Source organism: Anomaloglossus baeobatrachus, chromosome 2, assembly GCF_048569485.1.
Source record: "Anomaloglossus baeobatrachus isolate aAnoBae1 chromosome 2, aAnoBae1.hap1, whole genome shotgun sequence".
NCBI classification, from domain to species: domain Eukaryota; kingdom Metazoa; phylum Chordata; class Amphibia; order Anura; family Aromobatidae; genus Anomaloglossus; species Anomaloglossus baeobatrachus.
The window spans coordinates 297,404,121-297,424,426 of record NC_134354.1 but is presented as its reverse complement, the minus strand read 5'-3'; the positions used below and the strand labels follow the sequence as shown (position 1 = coordinate 297,424,426).

Genomic DNA, 20,306 nt, shown 5'->3' with positions numbered 1-20,306 from the left:
TCAGTCCAAATGCTTTTAAACATCGTGACACAGTATAACGAGACAGATCCTTGCCCTGTTCGGTGCTGAACTGGCGAGCAATTCCCAGCTGCAGTGTTGAAATGATTACCCATGGAGCTTTTCCACGTTATCCTGTCCTCTCTTGCATTTGTTTTTTGAGGGCGACCAGCCTTCTTGAGACACTTTGAAAGAGTTTATGTTGTAAAGGTGCAATATTCTTGAAATCACAGACTTGGATCAACCAACTTCTCTTGCTATGGCTGATTGGGTCACCACTTTGGCCTTCATCTGGATAACTTGATGCCGGAGGGTTTCAGTCACTTTGGAACAGCACACCATTTTTGCAAAGTCAGTGCAAGCTGGAAAGTTAAGGCCACGTCTCACTAAGCAACATCGCTAGCAACATCGCTGCTGAGGCACGACCTTTGTGACGCAACAGCGATGTTGCTAGCGATGTTGCTGTGTGTGACATCCAGCAACAACCTGGCCCCTGCTGTGAGGTCGCTGGTTGTTGCTGAATGTCCTGGACCATTTTTTAGTTGTTGCTCTCCCGCTGTGAAGTACACCTTGCTGTGTGTGACAGCGAGAGAGCAACAACTAAATGTGCAGTGAGCAGGGAGCCGGCTTCTGCGGACATTGGTAACCATGGTAAACATCGGGTAACCAAGAAGCCCTTTCCTTGGTTACCCGATATTTACCTTCGTTACCAGCGTCCGCCGCTCTCACGCTGTCAGTGCCGGCTCTCTGCTCCCTGCACTCCTAGCCAGACTACACATCGGGTAATTAACCCGATGTGTACTCTGGCTACGAGTGCAGGGAGCCAGCGCTAAGCGGTGTGCGCTGGTAACCAAGGTAAATATCGGGTTGGTTACCCGATATTTACCTTAGTTACCAAGCGCAGCATCGCTTCCACGCGCCGCTGCTGGCTGGGGGCTGGTCACTGGTTGCTGGTGAGATCTGCCTGTGTGACAGCTCACCAGCAACCTGTGTAGCGATGCTCCAGCGATCCCTGCCAGGTCAGGTTGCTGGTGGGATCGCTGGAGCGTCGCTTAGTGTGACGGTACCTTTAGGCTGCCAGTTAAATAGGGTTTGTCAGATAATTAAGGAAATTAGCACCAGGTGCCAGATTAAGACCAATAATTTGCAGGTATCTGAAAGTGTTCCATAATTTTTCAGTGTTCTTTTTCATTTATGTCATTTACATTTGTATTATCTGCTTTTAGAATAAATTCAATTTATGAAATAAGCTTAAAATACTGCTAGATTACTCATGTCAGACTATATAATCACATAGGACTACACAATGACCTTAACATTTAGGAAATTGTGTGTTCTCTAATTTTGATCTCCGGTGAATATATGTATAAAAAAACCATGACTAGGACAAAATTTGTGTGGCTCCTTTACCATTTTTTATTATGAATTTTGAAAATAGAAATTATTTTTTTATCTCTGCTTTTGGTGCCTTTTGATCACTCCTTTTTTTTATTTTACAGTAGTGTATATAGAATTTCTCCTGCACTTAGATATATCTGTAAGTGTCATGGATACAGGTGTGTATCCATTTTTGTACCCATCTCTGTGTGTGCTGCTCTGTTTCTAATGGTGTCATGACTACTTTACTTTAAAAGCATCATGACTGACCGATTTAGAAAATGAGATGATTACGTTATACACACGTCCCTTTTGTCACATTTTTTTCTGGGTACCATCATTTCTGTTCAGGCCTCTTTCATGAGTTTTAATTAATTAATTAGTTATTTAATTTTTTTTTTTTTTTAATTCTGTGGAAGCTGAAAAGCAATGTCTGACTTTCATTTGTTCATTTTCATAGATTTTTTTTTATTACTTTTGTTTGATTCAAGTTATTTCTGTGACCATCGTGGATTTTTTTTTTTCCATAAAACGAGGGGTACCAACAATTTTCACCATGTATGTAATAGAAAAGTAGATTACACTGTTCTGTCTGTTAAAAGTAACAGAAATGGAAGAAAATGGCGAACTAAATAAATCTATAAATATTTGTTGTAATCTTCATGTCCCACTCTAAATATATAGCACAGTTTCTGAGTATAATATTTGATGATTAAATGAGACATTGTCCGTACCAAAAACTATTCTAATACGTCTCTCCAATTGTCATCTCCTTCAGTAAACGACGTTCTTTTTCCTTTTCTTCGACAGTGTATGTTTTCCTTTCGTCACGACAGCACCCACGAGAGAGGGATCCGCCCCCTTCAGGACAGGAAACCTACAGATAAAAAGGGGCGGTCCCCCTCCCTCATCAGTTGGTTTCCTGTCCTGCTGGGATCGGAACCTACAGTACCTGGGTCCTGTTGAGTCCGTGCGGTCTCCAAGGGAACGGCGGAGCTCTGGATCCGGAAGCACGGACGGTGGAGCTCCCCTCGTGGACTCCGTCCTCCGGTGCACCTCGTCCTCTTTCTCCTGGTCTGGCTTTGCCTCCAGGGTAATGACGCCTGCAGCAGGGTGTGCTTCTACCGGATCGTGTGCGCGGCGGGGGGGGGCCCTGCCGCATCGAAAGTGCACGCTTCCCTGCTGCAGTGACCCGGCAGTATGCAGGAGCACTTCCGGGGGAGCGGCCGGGAAGGTTCCTGGTGAAGCCCGTGGTCCCCTCCATCCTGGCCGGACGCTGCGGTGCTGGTGAGTCTATGGCGGTCGGGCCGGAGCCTCTCCCTGACGCGTGCCTGCGTCTTCACCGCTGCACGGCGTGTGCACGTGGGAAGGGGTGTCCTGGGCCTGCCGCGTCCGCGATCTGTCTCCACGTCGGTGGCCCGAGAGCTGTGCTCCTGCTTCTGCGGTTCAGGGGGGGCTCGGCTATGGATCTCTGCCAGCCCTTCCCCCTGCCCTTCTGTCCGGGGTTGCTCCCCTTCTAGGTCGGTCCCTCTGCCGTCGGCGTCCCTCCTGCTGTGCTGTGGCCGGCGTCCGGTTGGTGTCTGCCCTGGGGTGTGAGCCGGGGTGCCCTCTTGGTCTGTGCTCGGTGGCCTCTGTGCCTCCTGCCTCTGAGCTCCTGGGCCCCTGTGGCCTCCTGGCCCCTGTGGAACCTGGCCCCTGTGGCCTCCTGGCCCCTGTGCTGGCCCCTGTGGCCGCCTGGCCTCTGTGGCCTCCTGGCCTATGTGGACTTCTGGCCTTTGTGGCCTCTTGACCTCTGTGACCTCCTGTGACCTCTGTGGTCTTCTGTGGCCTCTGTGGCCTCCTGGCCTCTGTGTCCTCCTGGCCTCTGTGTCCTCCTGGCCTCTGTGTCCTCCTGGCTTCTGTGTCCTCCTGGCTTCTGTGTCCTCCTGGCTTCTGTGTCCTCCTGGCTTCTGTGTCCTCCTGGCTTCTGTGTCCTCCTGGCTTCTGTGTCCTCCTGGCTTCTGTGTCCTCCTGGCTTCTGTGTCCTCCTGGCTTCTGTGGACTCCTGGCCTCTGTGGACTCCTGGCCTCTGTGGACTCCTGGCCTCTGTGGCATCCGGGCCGCTTGCCTTCTGTGGCCTCCGGGCCTCTTGGCTTCTGTGGCCTTCGGGCCTCTTGGTTTCTGTGGCCTCCGGACCCCTGGCTTCGGTGGTCTCCTGGCTTCTGTGACTTCGGGGCCTCTTGGCTTCTGTGGCCTCTTGGCTTCTGTGGCTTCGGGGCCTCTTGGCTTCTGTGCCCTCTGGGCCTCTTGGCTTCTGTGGCCTCGGGGCTTCTGTGGCCTCTGGCCTCCTGGCTTCGGTGACCTCCTGGGCCTCCTGGCTTCTGTGGCCTCCTGGGCCTCCTGGCTTCTGGGGCCTCCGGGGCCTCCTGACTTCTGTGGCCTCCTGGGCCTCCTTGCTGCTGTGGCCTCTGGGCCTCCGAGCTTCTGTGGCCTCTGTGCCTGTTGGCCGCTGTGCCTGTTGGCCGCTGTGCCGGTTGGCCGCTGTCCCTGTTGACCTCTGTGCCTGTTGACCGCTGTGCCTGTTGGCCTCTGTGCCGCTTGGCCTCTGTGCCGCTTGGCCTCTGTGCCGCTTGGCCTTTGTGCCGCTTGCCCTCTGTGCCGCTTGCCTTCTGTGCCGCTTGGCCTCTGTGCCGCTTGACCTCGGTACCTCCGGGCTTCTGTGCTTCGGGGCCTCGGTCCTCTGTGCCTCCTGGCCTCGTGCTTCTTGGCCTCGTGCTTCTTGGCCTCGTGCTTCTTGGCCTCGTGCTTCCTGGCCTCGTGCTTCCTGGCCTCGTGCTTCTTGGCCTTGTGCTTCCTGGCCTTGTGCTTCCTGGACTCGTGCCTCTGTCAGTCTGTCCCTCCGGGCCTGGGTCCTCTGTGCCTCCTGGCCTTGGGCCTCTGTGCCTCCTGGCCTTTGGGCCTCTGTGCCTCCTGGCCTTTGGGCCTCTGTGCCTCCTGGCCTCGGGCCTCTGTGCCTCCGGGCCTCGGGCCTCTGTGCCTTCTGGCCTCGGGCCTCTGTGCCTTCTGGCGTCGGGCCTCTGTGTCTCCTGGCCTCGGGCCTCTGTGCCTCCTGGCCTCGGGCCTCTGTGCCGCCTGGCCTTGGGCCTCTGTGCCTCCTGGCCTCTGGCCGCTCTGCCGCCTGGCCTCGGGCCTCTCTACCTCCTGGCCTCGGGTTTCTCTCCCTCCTGGCCTTGGTGCCTCCTGACCTCGGGGCCTCCTGGCCTCGGGCCTCTGTGCCTTGTGCTTCCTGGCCGCGTGCCTCTGTTGCCTCCTGGTCTCGTGTCTCCGGCCTCTGGGCTTCCAGGTCTTGTGCTTCCTGCGCTCTGTGCTTCCGGGCCGCCTGGCCTCTGTGCTTCCTTGCCTCCTGGCCTCCGGCCTTCCTGGTCTCTGGACCTCCTGGCCATTGTTTCCTCTGTGGCTTCTTGCCCTCTGTGGCTTCCTGGCCTCTGGACCTCCCGGCCTTGGGCCTCCGGGCCCTGTGCCTCTGTGCCTCCTGGCCTCCTGTTTCTGTGCCTCCTGGCCTCGGGCCTCTGGGTCTCCTGCCCTCTGTGTTTCCTGGCCTCCTGCCCTCTGTGTTTCCTGGCCTCCTGCCCTCTGTGTTTCCTGGCCTTCTGCCCTCTGTGCCTTCTGCCCTCTGTGCCTTCTGCCCTCTGTGCCTCTTGGCCTCTGTGCCTCTTGGCCTCTGTGCCTCTTGGCCTCTGTGCCTCTTGGCCTCTGTGTCTCTTGGCCTCTGCGTCTCCTGCTGCTGGGCCTCTGGGCCTCTGAGCCTCTGGGCCTCTTAGTCTCTGGCCGTCTGGGCCTCTGGACTTCTGTGCCTCTAGGCTTCTGTGCCTCTAGTCTTATGTGTCTCTGGGCTTCTGTGCCTCTGGGCTTCTGTGCCTCTGGGCTTCTGTGCCTCTGGCCCTCTGTGCCTCTGGCCCTCTGTGCCTCTGGCCCTCTGTGCCTCTGGCCCTCTGTGCGTCTGTGCCTCTTGGCCTCTGAGCCTCTTGGCCTCGGGGCCTCTTGGCCTCTGTGCCTCTTGGCCTTTGGACCGCGGGGGCCTGTGTTCTGGTCTTCCGCCTCTGCCGCCTTGCGCCTCCCTGGCCTTGCGCGAGGCCTGGCGCCTTGGGCTTCTTGCTTCGCTTCTGGTGTTCCATGCTGCTCCCCTCTGGCCCTGCCGTCCCTGGTTCTCTCTCCTGGGGGCCGTGCTTGTTCGGGCGCCCCTAGGTTCTTCCGTCCGGGCCTGCCCTTCTGTCCCGGAGTCCCTTCCTTCCCCCCGCGTCTCGGGACTCCCCTTGCCGGTGTGTTTTTTTGTCGGGGCATTGCTGCCTTCCCGTCCTTACTGCGCTGTGGCCGCCAGTCCACACCCAACCTTGTGGTCGGCTGTGGATGCTCTTCCTGCCCTCCCTTCCTCCCTCCTCCTCTGCTGTCTTCCGTTGTCCTCTGTTCTGCTGTTCTCCTGTCGGAAGGGTTTTGGGTCTCTCGGCGGTCCCCTCCGGGTGACATTTTCTGCCCTGGGCGCCCTGTTTACATCCCGTCTTGCGGGTTCTGTGGGGTTATGCGCTTCCTTCCGGCGGGGGGCCGCTGCCAGCCAGTCAGTCTTCCGGCTCTCCTCCCTGGTGTCTTGCTCTGGGGTTGGGCGCCCTCCCCTTTGCGCCCTTCTTGCCCCTCTCTGTCATGTGCTCTTTCTCCCTTCCTTCCTTTCGCGTCCTTGCTTGGGGGGGCGCTGTTGGAATACAATCAATATGGGCTTAAAGTGCATATTCTCAGCTTTAATTGGAGGGAATTCTCATCCCAATTTGATTAACGGTTTAGGAATTATTGCTCTTTAATATGTAGCTGCCTCTTTTTCCAGTGACCAAAGGTAATTGGAAAAATATCTCAAAAGCTCTTTAATGTGCTATTTCCTTGTTACTCTATAACCAATTACACAAGTAACAGGTCATGAGCTGATTCCAGGTGTGGCATTTGCACGTATAAGCTGTTGCTGTAAACCCACAACATGCCGTCAAGGTGAAACTAGGCTGTAAAAAGGAAACAAAAAAAACAAAACCATCAGAGTGATAGTAGAAATTAGCACTGGCCAAATCAACAGTTTGGTTTAGTTTATTCTGCAAAACAATATCTTACTGGTGACCACCTAGGGAACACAAGAAGGATAGGTCTTCCACGTAAGACAAAAGTGGTGGATTATCACAATATCCTTTCCACGGTGAAGAAAAACCCCTTTACAATATCCAGCCAAGTGAAGAACACTCTCCATGAAGTAGATATTGCAGTATCTAAGTCTACGATAAAGTGAAGATTTCATAAGCGCAAATACAGAGGGTTCATCACAAGGTACAAACCATTAATCAGCCCTAAAAATAGGCCTGATTAGACGTGAAAAAAAACATCTAAAGAAGGCAGCCCAGTTCTGGAAAAGTGTTCTATGGACAGATGAAACTCTGTACCAGAATCATGAGAAGGAAAACATATGGAGAAGGTTTGGAATGGATCATGATCCAAAGCACACCGCATATCCTGTAAAACATGGCGAAAGCAATGTGATTGCATGGGCATGCATGGCTTCCAATTGCTCTGGGTCATTAGTGTTTATTGGTAATGTGACTAAAGATAGAAGCAGCTGGATGTGTTCTGAAGCATACAGGGCTATACTTGCTTTTCAGATTCAACCAAATGTAGCAAGATTGATTAGACAGCTCTTTACAGTAGAGATGGGCAATGACCTAAAACATACTGCGAAAGAAACACAGGAGGTTTTTTGTTAAGGCAAATCACCAAATTTTAACCCCATTGTGCATGAATTTCATATGCTTAAGGCAGACAGTCCGACAATAATGCAACAATTGAAGTGAGTTGCAGTAAGGCCTGGCAAAGCATCACAAGGGACGAAACTCACCGTTTAGTGTAGTTCATAGCCTCCAGATTTCAGGCAGACATTGGCTGCAATTGAATCTTTACAAAATATTAACCCCTTCACGACTGGCCGATTTTTTTTTTTTTTTTTTTTTTTTTTTTTTTTGCTTTCTGTTTTGTTTTTTTTTTGCCATTCTTCTTCCTAGAGACGTCACTTTAGTTTTCAGTCAATATGGTCATGTGAGGGCTCATTTTTTGCGGAACGAGCTGTACTTGAAAGTAAACCGTACGTTTTACCATATAGTGTACTGGAAAACGGCCAAAAAATTCTAAATGCGGAAAAATTGCAAAATAAGTGCGATAGCACTTTTGTTTTTGAGCTATTTTAATTCACTATGTTCACTATATCGTAAAACTGATTTTGTGGGTGTGATGCCTGATGTCAGTGCGAGTTTGTAGACAGCAAACATGTATAGGTTTACTTTTATCTAAGGGGTTAAAAAAAAATCTGAAGTTTGTCCAAAAAAAGGGGCGCACATTTTACGCCATATTCCGTGACCCGTTGCGTTCTCATTTTTTGGGATATATGGCTCAGTGACGCCCTATTTTTTGCGTCTCAAGCTGCCATTTTTAACACTACCATTTTTGCGCAGATGCTACGTTTTGATCGCCTGTTGTTGCGCAAAATGCAATATTTGTGGTGACCAAAAAACGTAATTTTGACATTTGGATTTTTTTTGGCGCTACGCCGTTTACCGATCAGATTGATTGATTTTATATTTTGACCGGGTATTTCTGAACACGGCGATACCAAATGTATGTATATTTTTTTAACCCTTTCATTTTCAATGGGGCGAAAGGGGGGGGGGGATTTAAACTTTTTTTTAGATTTTTTTTTTTACATTTTTTAAGACTTTTTTTAACTTTTTTTTTCAATTTTACTAGTCCCCCTAAGGGGCTATATGGATCAGCTGTCTGATCGGTCTTCCATATCTGCTGATCACAGCTATACAGCTGTAAACAGCAGATATACTCATTTCCTGTCACCAACTGAAAGTGAGTCATGTGAGCTACAGGAGTCATCACATGACCCTGTGCTACCATGACAACCACCGGAAGTCACATCATCACCTCACGTGACTTCAAGTATCGGCTGGTGAGTAAATGTTTACCACTGATGCCATTATAATGGCGCTGTCACATATTGACAGTGCCATTTAAGGGGTTAAACGGCATGGGCAGATAAGGATTCTGCTCGTGCCTGGCAGGTACAAATCTCAGCTGTAAAAATCAGCTGAGATGTAGGCTGATCGCTGCAAGCTGCCGGCAGCAGACCGCGAGCAGTAAAACTATGACCGCTAGGATGTAATATTACTGCCCACGGTCGTTAAGAGGTTAAACATGAAAATTTTATTTATAGTAACGTTAATTTGTCCAGTTTGAGTCTCAGAAAGGAAGAGGCTTTATAGAAAAATTGTTGCAATTTTGAAACGTTTCACAGGATATTTTTGTGCAACTTTTTTTTAATTAAACCGGAAAGTCTACACTTCAATTGCATCTCCAGGTGTTTCATTTGAAATAAAAAAAAAAAAATAGCATGTATAGCCCAAATCACGAAGATTCAGTTGCTGTCTAATACTTGTGGACCTAACTGTATATTCATATTATCTTATCAAATACTGTTCCATCTAGATTCTAGCATGGTCTCTGGATGTGATTATTAGATTGTAAACAAAATACTGAAAAATTGATGTCCTAGGTCATCAGATGTATATTCTATATATTCTATCAATTCCTTCATTTTATATTTTCTATATGTAAATTGTCAGCAGGGCATTATCTGTGCGTTGGAAGGAAAGTTTGGATTCTAATTTTATTTCATGTAAATGCTGTTGACACCTTTTTAGAAATCGAAAAACTAGCTTTTACAGATCTTGGTTACCTCAGGATAGGTTTTAAGCTGCAGGCTCCATATATTTATTTTCAGACCCCAATATGTATTTTGTAACCTGCTCCTAGTTTCAGACTACCTCCATGTTGGTCTGTCTCCCAGTAATACGTCCAGGTTCTGGACTCTGTTTTCATGATGGTGCTGGCTTGACAAACTCCTTTTGAAGTGTTATCCTTTTACTACTTTCTCTTTTTACAGCGCATGATGGATCTCTTGTCCTTTGTGCCAACAAGGATTGCTGGGGGACATGTTTTCGTTCCCCCCCACCTTATAGATTTTGCCATGGCTGCTATACTTTCTATACCCAGTCGGTGATCTTTCTCTCCCTATTTTGCAAGCTGCGTTGTTTGTTTTCTCCCTATAATAATAATAATAAAGTTTTATTTTTATAGCGCCATCATATTCCGCAGCACTTTACAATCAGGTGGGGGCTTGTACAGACTAAAACAAAACAAAATAGGTCACAGTTTAGCAGCTACAGTAGGAATGAGGGCCCTGCTCGAAAGCTTACAATCTATGGGGAAAGAGGGGGATACAAAAGGTAAAGCACACTTGCAGTATCCAATCCAGCCACTGTTATGATAATTTATTGATTTCATATAAAGACGATTGAGTCGGTCATTAGACAGTAACCTTTTAGGTACGCTTACATGCTACTGGTTGTATGGAGGATGTGAGGACAGAAATAGGAGGAAGATTATTATGAATAGCATTTAGAAAGCTGGACAGGGGAGACTTAGGTTGGTAAGTTATGATGATTAGCTTGTGTTTTTAATGCACGCTTAAAAACCTGAGGGCTGGATATTAGTCGCATTCTTTGGGGTAGTGCATTCCAGAAAACTGGCGCAGCTCATGAACAGTCTTTGAGATGGTGGTGTCAGGTTCGGATTAAGGAGGATGTTAGTCTTAGATCATTTGCGGAAATGAGGGGGCGGGTAGGATAATAGACAGACATGAGGGATGAGATATAGGGTGATGCAGAACTGTGCAGAGCTTTGTGGGTGAGCGATATGAGTTTGCATTGTATTCTGTAGCTGATAGGTAGCCAGTGTAGTGACTGGCACAAGGTGGAGGCATCAGTGAAGCGGCTGGACAGGAAAATGACCCTGGCTGCTGCATTCAAACTGGATTGGAGAGGAGAAAGTTTGGTCAGAGGGAGACCGATCAGTAAAGAGTTGCAATAGTCCAGACGAGAATGAATAAGTGCAACAGTAAGGGTTTTTGCAGTTTCCAAGGTGAGAAATGGTAGGATTCTGGCGATGTTTTTAAGATGCAGGTGACACGAGCAAGTGAGTGACTGTGTATGGGGAATGAAGGAAAGTTCTGAGTCAAATATAACCCCAAGACAGAGAGCATGCCGCTTGGGAGTAATGATTAAATCATCGAAGGTAATTGAGATGTCTGGTGTAAGTTGGTTAGTAGAGGGGGGAAACACAAGAAACTCAGTTTTGGAGAGATTCAGTTTAGTTTCAGATAGAGGGAGGACATGCTTTGAGAGACAGCAGCCAGACAATCCTTCTTATTTCGTAATAGAGCGGGGGTGATGTTTGGAGATGATGTGTATAATTGGGTGTCATCAGCATAGAGGTGATACTGGAAACCAAATCTGCTGATGGTTTGTCCAATAGGGGCAGTGTATAGAGAGAAGAGGAGGGGACCCAAAACTGAGCCTTGAGGAACCTTGAAGGTGAGGGAGAGAGGATGCACAGCCAGGGTGGTTTGCCTTACCTGAAGACTTGGATGCTTTTTTTCCCCCCACATATCGTCTGAAAGAAGGGTATGAGCGCGCGTAGAGAGCAAATGCAGCCAGGAACAGTGTTCTGTCTGATCTGTCAGAGGTAACAGGAGTTCTGGCTATATGAAGAAGTTACAGACTGCTAAGACCCAACAGATTTATTGGCTGGGGAGACACCCATCGGTGTTGCCAAATGCTTCTGTTCACAGCACAGCACTCATTGTATGGTAAAGGAGAAGACTGAAGCAATAATAAATGCAATAGCTGGGGATCTGACCTTCTGCTACATTACAGGATTGTTGCTTCAGATATGGGATCTGCAAGACAGTGAGCTGTCAGGAAAGAGTCACAGGTGTTGTTGTCCTGTTTTCTATCACATGTGTAGGAGACACAATATTCTGGCACTTCCTAATATATGTTTTATAGGTTGTCTTTTTATGAAACATTGCCTGCTTGTTAGGGTAAACTTACCCAGAGCCTTAACAACACTCCTGTCTCAAAAATGGCTGTTATTGAAAGGACATGTGACCCAACCTTTCCATCAGCCGCCTCAAATTAAAACAGCTTACCCATGTGCAGCTTTTCTTGAGGAGAACCTGTCCTATCCCCAACCGCTATTAACCTACTGGTATAGGGTTATTGTGCCGCTCACAGTCCTGTGAGTTATAACTGTAGCCACTCCGTGCATTCCCTCATGATTGAAAGGGAGTTGTCCTTTCAATAAGGTGGTTAGACAGCATTGTAACACTATTAACTCTCAGATGAACCCTACAAGTGTATCTCAATCAATTAGAATATCATCAAAAAGTTAATTTATTTAATTAAGTCAATACAAAAAGAGAAACACATTTATTATATAGAGTCATTACAAATAGAGTGATTTATATCAAGTGTTTATTTCGGTTAATGTTGAGGATTATGGTTTACGGCCAATGAAAACCCAAAAGTCATTATCTTTGAAAATTAGAATATTATATAATACCAACTGAAGAAATGATTTCAATCTCAGGAATGTTGGCGCCTACTGAAAAGTATGTACAGTAAATGCACTCAATACTTGGTAGGGGCTCCTTTTGCATATATTACTGCATGAATGCGGAATGGCATGGAGACGATCAGCCTGTGGCACTGCTGTGGTATTATGGAAGCCCAGGTTGCTTTTACAGTACTGTGCAAAAGTTTGAAAAAAATACTGCAAAGTAAAAATGGTTTAGAAAATATACGTTTTAAAGGGAACCGGTCAGGTCGCCTATGCCATTGTAACCCAAATTCCCTCCCTAACCAGCTCTGTATAACTCTTTTCAGAAAAATAATTTTTAAAAATACTTACACTACAGTTAAAAAGTTTAAGGTCACTTAGATATTTCCTTTTTTCTTTTTTTTTCTTTTTTCAATGAAGCTAATATTAAATAAAACAGAAATACACTCTATTACATTGTAAATGTGATAAATAACTATTCTAGCTGCAAACGTCTGGTTTTTAATGCAATATCTGCATAGGTACATAGAGGTCCATTTCCAACAACCACCACTCCAGTGTTCTAATGGTACATTGTGTTTGCTAACTATGTTAGAAGGGTAATGGATGTTTAGAAATCCATTGAAAACCATTGTGGAAGCATGTTAGCACAGCTGAAAACAGTTTTGCTGATAACAGAAGCTATAAAACTGACCTTCCTTTTGAGCTAGTTGAGAATCTGGAGCATTACATTTGTTGGTTCCATTAAACTGTCAAAATGTCCAGAAAAAAAAAAAAGAACTTTCATGTGAAACTCTACAATCTATTCTTATTATTAGAAATGAAGGATATTCCATGCGAGAACTTGCCAAGAAACTGAAGATTTCCTACAATGGTGTGTACTATTCCCTTCAGAGGAGAGCACAAACAGGCTCTAACCAGAATAGAAAGAGAAGTGGGAGGCCCCGCTGCACAACTGATCAACAAGACAAATACATTAGAGTCTCTAGTTTGAGAAATCAACACCTCACAGGTCCTCAACTGGCAGCTTCATTAAATAGTACCCGCCAAACTACAGTGTCAACGTCTACAGTGAAGGGGCAACTCCAGGATGCTGGCCTTCAGGGCAGAGTGGCAAAGAAAAAGCCATATCTGAGACTGAATAATAAAAGGAAAAGATTAATATGGGCAAAAGAACACCGAAATTGGACAGAGGAAGATTGGAAAAAAGTGTTATGGATAGACGAATCAAGGTTTCAGGTGTTTGGATCTCACAGAAGAACATTTGTGAGACGCAGAATAACTGAAAAGATGCTGGAAGATTCCCTGACACCATCTGTCAAGCATGGTGGAGGTAATGTGATGGTTTGGGGTTGCTTTGGTGCTGGTAAAGTGGGCGATTTGTACAAGGTAAAAGGGATTTTGAATAAGGAAGGCTATCACTCCATTTTGCAACGCCATGCCATACCCTGTGGACAGCATTTGATTGGAGCCAATTTCATCCTACAACCGGACAGTGACCCAAAGCACAATACCAAATTATGCATGAACTATTTAGGGAAGAAGCAGGCAGCTGGTATTCTATCTGTAATGGAGTGGCCAGCCCAATCACCAGATCTCAACCCTATTGAGCTGTTGTGGGAGCAGCTTGACCATATGGTACGCAAAAAGTGCCCATCAAGCCAATACAACTTGTGGGAGAGGCTTCTGGAACCATGTGATGAAATATCTCCAGATTACCTCAGCAAATTAACAGCTAGAATGCCAAAGGTCTGCAAAGCTGGAATTGCTGCAAAGGGATTCTTTGTCGAAAGCAAAGTTTGAAGGAGAATATTATTATTTCAAGTAAAAATCATTATTTCTAACCTAGTCAATGTCTGAACTATATTTTCTATTAATTATGCAACTCATTTGATAAATAAAAGTATGGTTTTTCATGAAAAAGACAAAATTGTCTGGGTGACCCCAAACTTTTGAACTGTAGTGTATGAACCTTGATGTCCCTATATTAATTAGTCATGTGAGTAGTCACAGGGGCGTTGGTTCCCCAGACTAGTTGGCCCTCTTTCCATGGAATCACTCCCCTGTGCATGTGATAATGATTCTTAAGTGGCAGCAAAACCAGTGGCTCATGAACATCTCACACTTGCGTGTTGCTCATTTTGACCATGTCCGTGCGCCGCAGAAGCAGGATGGACGCTTCTCCGCTTCATTAGGCACACTGCACATTACCAGAAGTTCACAAAATGGTTCATGTATACGTATTCTGAACTTCTGATCATGCGCAGTGGGCCTAATGAAGCTCAGGAAGTGTACGCCTAGTCAGGCGCACTGACGCAGCCGAAATGAGCCACGCGCGTGCGTGAGATTTCCAGGAGCTGATGCCAGCTCGTGGAAATCCTGTTATCATGCCTACAGTGGCGTGATAACCTGGAAAAGGTCCAACTAATCAGGGGAACTAATGTCACTTGGACTAGTCACAGGTCTAATTAGCATAGGGACAGTGAGCTTTATAAGTCTTTTTTTAAACATTCATATTAGTGAATAGCGTTACACAGGAATGCTTAGGAAGGGAATTTGGGCATACGGATTACAATGTTGCTAGGTTTGAGGGCATAGAGAGACCTGACCGCTTCCCTTTACAGGGTATATCCAGTTTTTATTTATTTATTTATTTTTTTTAAATGTCCCTACGCAATAACAGACAGTTGCTACCTACATGCTTGTTGTGCCCAGCGCCATTTTTCACCAGCACAAAGCAGTGACAGGCTGCTCTTGCCAGCGAAACAGTGGCTTCGTCTACAGAATGGAGGCTTTTTTTCCTCTCTGTTCTGTAGATGGGATGGAACAGCCAGCGTCATACTGATTGACAGCCGACTCCTGTTGTCAACTGTCCAGCGACGTCAGCGGAAGCAGCTGAATCTCAGTAGGAGCACTCTGTGTTGGCAAAGCACATCAGACAGGTAGGAAGCAACTGTCTGCCTGTTAGTGCTTTGGAATTTTATACCCTTTTTCATTAATTAGTTTTTATCAGTCAACCAAAAGCAAAGTGAATGAAAAATAAGAGATATTTAAATCAAATCAATATTTGATGTGACCACCTTTTTACTTTCAAAACCACATCAAAGCGTCAATTCTTCTAGGTACGCGTGCACACAGTTTTTGAAGGAACTTGGCAGAGAGGTTGTTTCACACATCTTTGAGATATAACCACAGATCTTTGGATTTAGGCTTGTGGAAATCCTTTTGTCTCTTTATGTAATCCCAGACAGACTCATTGATGTTGACTTCACTTATATCATCAGTTCCAGGACTACTTGTTCTTCTTTCCACTAAAGATAGTTCTTAAAGACATTGGCTGTATGTTTGGGGTCAGTGTCCTGCTGAAGAATATATTTGAATGAAATCAGACACCTCAATGATGGTATGGCATTATGGATAAGTATCTGCCTTTGCTTGTATCATTTTCTAGTTCGTTAACTGATAAAATAAACTATTCATACTTCTATTTTTGAAGCCATTTTTACTTTGTAGCAAGAAACATGCATAACTCATTTGCATATATTGGATATAATGTAATGCACCTAGAAACTGTAAAAATGTGGTTTCCGCACCATTGACCGGGACTAAATAATCAAACAAGCAAGTCAGCAGAACATTCTCTGTGCAGGCAATAAACCAGGAAATCTTGATGGAGTATGGAAGCGCAAAGATAATAGTGCAACTTATGTTTGCATAGAAAGTTTATCTTGGTGTTGAAAATTTAAGCCTATGCCTTCAAACACCTTTATTTTTCTGTGATTCACTCTTGTAATCTGGCTGGAACCTTGTAAAATTAGCGTATTCCTACATACCAAGTGATGGAAGAAACATGATTAAGGTACAAAAATATATTTACTTTGTAGATGTAAGTTGTGATTTCTACCCTACGTTTTAGCGTTATTTTTATGTTAGCAGTTTCCTACATATTGGTTCTTTTTTGTCATTTTGCATGTAGATGATTTTAAAGGCTCGAATGAAAACAATTGCTCCCTACTAAGCAGTTTGACAATTTCTGACTGGTCAGAGAAGGACAACGTACACGCAATCCAAAAACAGCCTGACTTTTTTTTCAGCCCTGACCACGGTGCAGGCTCTACTACAGCTTTGTTTGCAAAAAAGGAAACCTCCTTTGGAAGTACTGAAAATCTGACTATGACAACTATATCAAAGGTAACTACCTTTTCTAATGACATGCAGGCTTCAGAAGAAAGCTTGCCTGATGTAAGCTCCAGAGGACGTGATAAAGCAAATGATGACACGTTACGTGGTCTCAATATTTCTTCACTGGGACATAGTATCGACACCATAACCATATCAGACCATATTATTGCTGCAGAACTTCGAAGTAATGATGATTTTGGGGAATTCCAAAGTGAAAAACCCAAAATAAGTAAAATTGACTTTCTATTGGCCACTTCTCAAGGAAAAGTTAAATCAAGTGAAGAAATGATTAAGACAGAGCTTGAAACTTTGGATCTTTGTGCTCAAGGTAAGTAGGATTAATACTTGTAGCTCTGTTTTTACTTAGTTGTGTGTGCTATTTGTAGAAGTGTTTTCATTTAGTATTACTTGATATCAAATTCCACATTTGGTGTGAAATAAAAGCTCCTCAAAGATCCTAAAATATCTGCTTGGAAGAATTGATGAGCAATATTACTTGATTTGACTATACAGTTTGTACATTGCTTTTTGGCATTTGGAATTGAGCATGTTTTGTGCATCCCAGTTTTTTTTGGGTGCTATACGTCTTGCAATTTCTGGATGATAGTTTGGCACACAACCCAACCACATAAACACATTTCTGCTGTATTAATGTATTTATTTTTTTTCTTCTGCATGGCTTCTACAATTGAAGCACATGGTTTCAACCACATCACACTAAGTGATGTATATTAGATCACTCACTGCATACACTGCCAGAGTTCTCCGTTTACACAGAACGACGCACCGCCAAGAACAGTGCTCTTTTGTGTTGCACAAAAGATAATTTCACCAATGAACCAGCGTTTTGCTATTTCATTGGATGATCATCGGCCTGGTTACATGGCAAGATAATTATTTTTAGCAACGCTTGTTCACGATTATCATGTAATGTAAATGGTCTTTTAAGTTTCTTTCTTTTGCACTGTACACCCAATTACATAACTTTTTCAAGCTGGACAGCCTGTAATAGCATTAATCATAGTACTGTATATTTTTTAATCTTCTGTGTGAAAATTGTTGGTATAAGAGTATCTTATTTTTGACAAATTGTTAGCTTACACTCCGTTGTGCCTTCATTTTTCTGACATCTCTGTACAGGATCTCATAAAAGGAGCCACAGCCTTGGAGATAAGGAAATAAATCGAATTATGCCATCTATGGAGCCACCATTTAGAGACCGTTCTCATACGGTTACTGAGAAACCTTCTTTACCTGTCATCAGAGACAAGTACAAAGATCTTACAGGAGAAGTAGAGGTAATGATTATGAAGTAGAGCATGCACTTAGTCATATAAAAGTATTTGGCATTTTCTGTTGCATATTTACCATGGTAATATGCTGTATGGTTTTGTTTTTTGTTTGCTTTTTTTTTTTTTAGAATTTTATTTACTGTGGAAAAGTGGGTAGGCACCAAAGAATTTTCTGGTCTCCGAAAACTTCTCTGCAGGCACAATTTGCTAAAAAAAAACAAAAACTGTAGTTTACTCCTCCTCCTCGGGTCCAGTGCTGAGTCTCCAGTGCTACTTTCGGTGTTTGTTATTGCCTGCCGTGCTGACGTCACATCCACAACACTGAAGCCAATAACTGAGCTACAGGGCGCCGTCTGATTAGACGGCACCAGCCACTTGAAGTGCCAGAGCTCATCGACTGGCTGTAACACCACCAATGTGATATCAGTTCTGCAGCCACCGTTTGCAATGCTTACAGACCTAGTCCAGTCAAAATACGAAAAAAACACTTTACCCTTAACAAATTCCAAGAAAGCGTTTTATTGTTATTTTTTTTTTTGGTAGTATTACATGTAGGGAAAAAGATACTAAAAGTTTACCAAGATAGGGTTACCACAAAGTGTCCAAATGCGACGTCAAAGAATATGGCCGCAAAAGCTGTAAAATGTTAAAGGCGACTCCCCTTTCAGTGTCTATCATATTTCTTTTACAATCATATTTCTTTTACCAGAGGAAGTGGAATGTCCGAACATCAGAGGGCCTTGTGGACTCTGTCTGTGCCAGTGTCCTCTTCCTACAGTGATGCAATGTAGGGTTTCACTCGCCAGAGCTTTGTCACCAGTGAACAACACAAGGAGGCAATAACGTCACGGACGAGAAGAGATTGTGTAGACCTGGAGAAAATTGCAGATAAATTCGAGACCTTTTCACCTTTCTCTGATGAAGTGTCTCTTCGCAACATTATCATCGGTGTCAATGCAAATAAGGATGTGAATGTCCATAACCTGTTCACCATTGGCAGAGAAATAGTGGCAACAATGGAGGGTCAATCACTGTTTTCAGTTAAGTACAAGCGGTCAATGAAAGCCAAGACCCTGACATCCAGTGAGGCAATTGACGTTGCGAAGGACAAAACAATAGACCCCGCTCTTTTGTTCCAAAGGTTTCTTGTGGTGTCTCAAACTGCTGATCTTTCACTTGATGAGGTGATGGCCTATGAACTTTCACCATACCCACCATCCCTCTTTGAGGCAAAACATCTCTTACGCAAACCAAACAAAGTACAACTGATGACTGCTATAAAAGAACAGAGTTCAGATGGCGCAGTACTCAAGGATGTTCCAGAAGTGGAACATTATGTTCTTGACGGAGGTTCTCTTCTCCATCGACTGAAGTGGTCAGAATGAAAGACATATTGTTCAATCGCTGAAAACTATGCATCTTTCACAGTAAAGCACTACGGTAAGGCTACGATAGTATTTGATGGTTATATTGCAGGACCAAACACTAAGGACATTACCCATCAGCGACGGCGCAAAAATCAAACAAGTAACAAAGTGAACATTGCTGAAGGAACGAAATTTGTCGGGAAAAAGGAGGACTTCCTTTCGAATGTGGAGAAAAAACAGTCTCTTATCAATCTCGTTTCACAGCGCATGAATGACAGAGGTTGCTACGTAATACAATCAGAGGGGGATGCAGATGTGGAGATTGTTAAGTCAGCAGTGTCAATGTCATCCAACAAAAGTACTAGTCTCATTGGCGAAGATACAGATCTTTTGGTGTTGTTACTTCATCACGCGTCAACCAGCGATGGCAACAAGCTTTATTTCTACTCGGATAAAGGGAGTCCTGCAACAGTATACGACATTAAGGTTATGAAGAAGTTCCTGGGAAACAGTGTTGTGTTCCTGCATGCATTCACGGGTTGCAAAACCACTTCCGAGGTTTTTAAAATCGGAAAAAAACTCGGTCTACACAAGGTTTTGAAGGGAGACTCTGTCTTAAATAGCTGTGCTAAAATGTTTTCCACATCTAAGAAAAACATAGCTGAGATTGATGATGCTGGGTGTAAAGCGATGGTGGCATTGTTCGGGAGCAAACCTGGAGACAATCTGTCGGCAATGAGTTATTCTACTCTCTGCAAAAAAGTTGGTTCAGTCAAAATCTTTTACACCTGAACAACTGCCACCAACCTCCTCTGCAACGAAGTATCATGCCCTTCGGCGTTACCTCCAAGTGATGCTTTGGATGGACAATGGAGAGGCCATGGACACTACTGAATGGGGATGGGAATTGCAGAACAACAGTCTAGTTCCAGTGATGATGGATACTTCACCCGCGCCAGAAACACTTCTGAAAATAATTCACTGCAATTATTCTCATGGTTGTAGTACACTTTGGTGCACTTGCAAAAGACACAGACTTACCTGTTCACGGGTATGCGGACCATGTCAAGAAGGGCATTGTGACAATATGAGTGAGGAAGCAGTGTCTGATGATGAAAATAGTGACTATTGACCTGACACGGTTATTTAGTGATGAAGTAGGTCTTAAAATGCACTGTGTATTCATTCTATAATTTCTAGAAATGTACATGTATGTCATGACGTCATTGATGTCGTCATGACCTCGCCTGTTCATGTAGTTAGTATAAAACTTTGTTATATGAAAATATATAGTATAAAAAAATGCAAACTCTTCTGTAACCTACAGCTACAGCTTTGAAATAGGGAAATATTCGTTATTTTTAGTGTGATGGCTGTCATCGTCTTATGACGTCATAGTTAGGACCTTTTGTGGTGATCAATTTTTGGAAAAACTTTTAATATGTTGTTCCCCACATATAATAGTAATAAAAAAAAAATCATAACGCTTTCTTGGAATTTGTTCCGGGTCAAACCTTATTTTGACTGGACTAACACCAGGGATCTACTGTGGAGCTGTGCTGGATCCAAG

The 20,306-nt window shown here is 44.8% G+C and overlaps 1 protein-coding gene across 2 annotated transcripts in view; it reads left to right on the top strand.

Annotated features, from left to right (window-relative positions):
• The window catches only part of SYNRG (synergin gamma), a 179,586-nt gene that overhangs the window by 104,522 nt on the left and 54,758 nt on the right, over positions 1–20,306 (top strand). For both annotated transcript variants that reach the window (XM_075335855.1, XM_075335854.1), the window contains exons 13-14: positions 15,872–16,405; positions 17,218–17,375. In XM_075335855.1, coding sequence (XP_075191970.1) covers positions 15,872–16,405; positions 17,218–17,375 — 692 coding nt within the window. The remainder of the gene's footprint in view (positions 1–15,871; positions 16,406–17,217; positions 17,376–20,306) is intronic.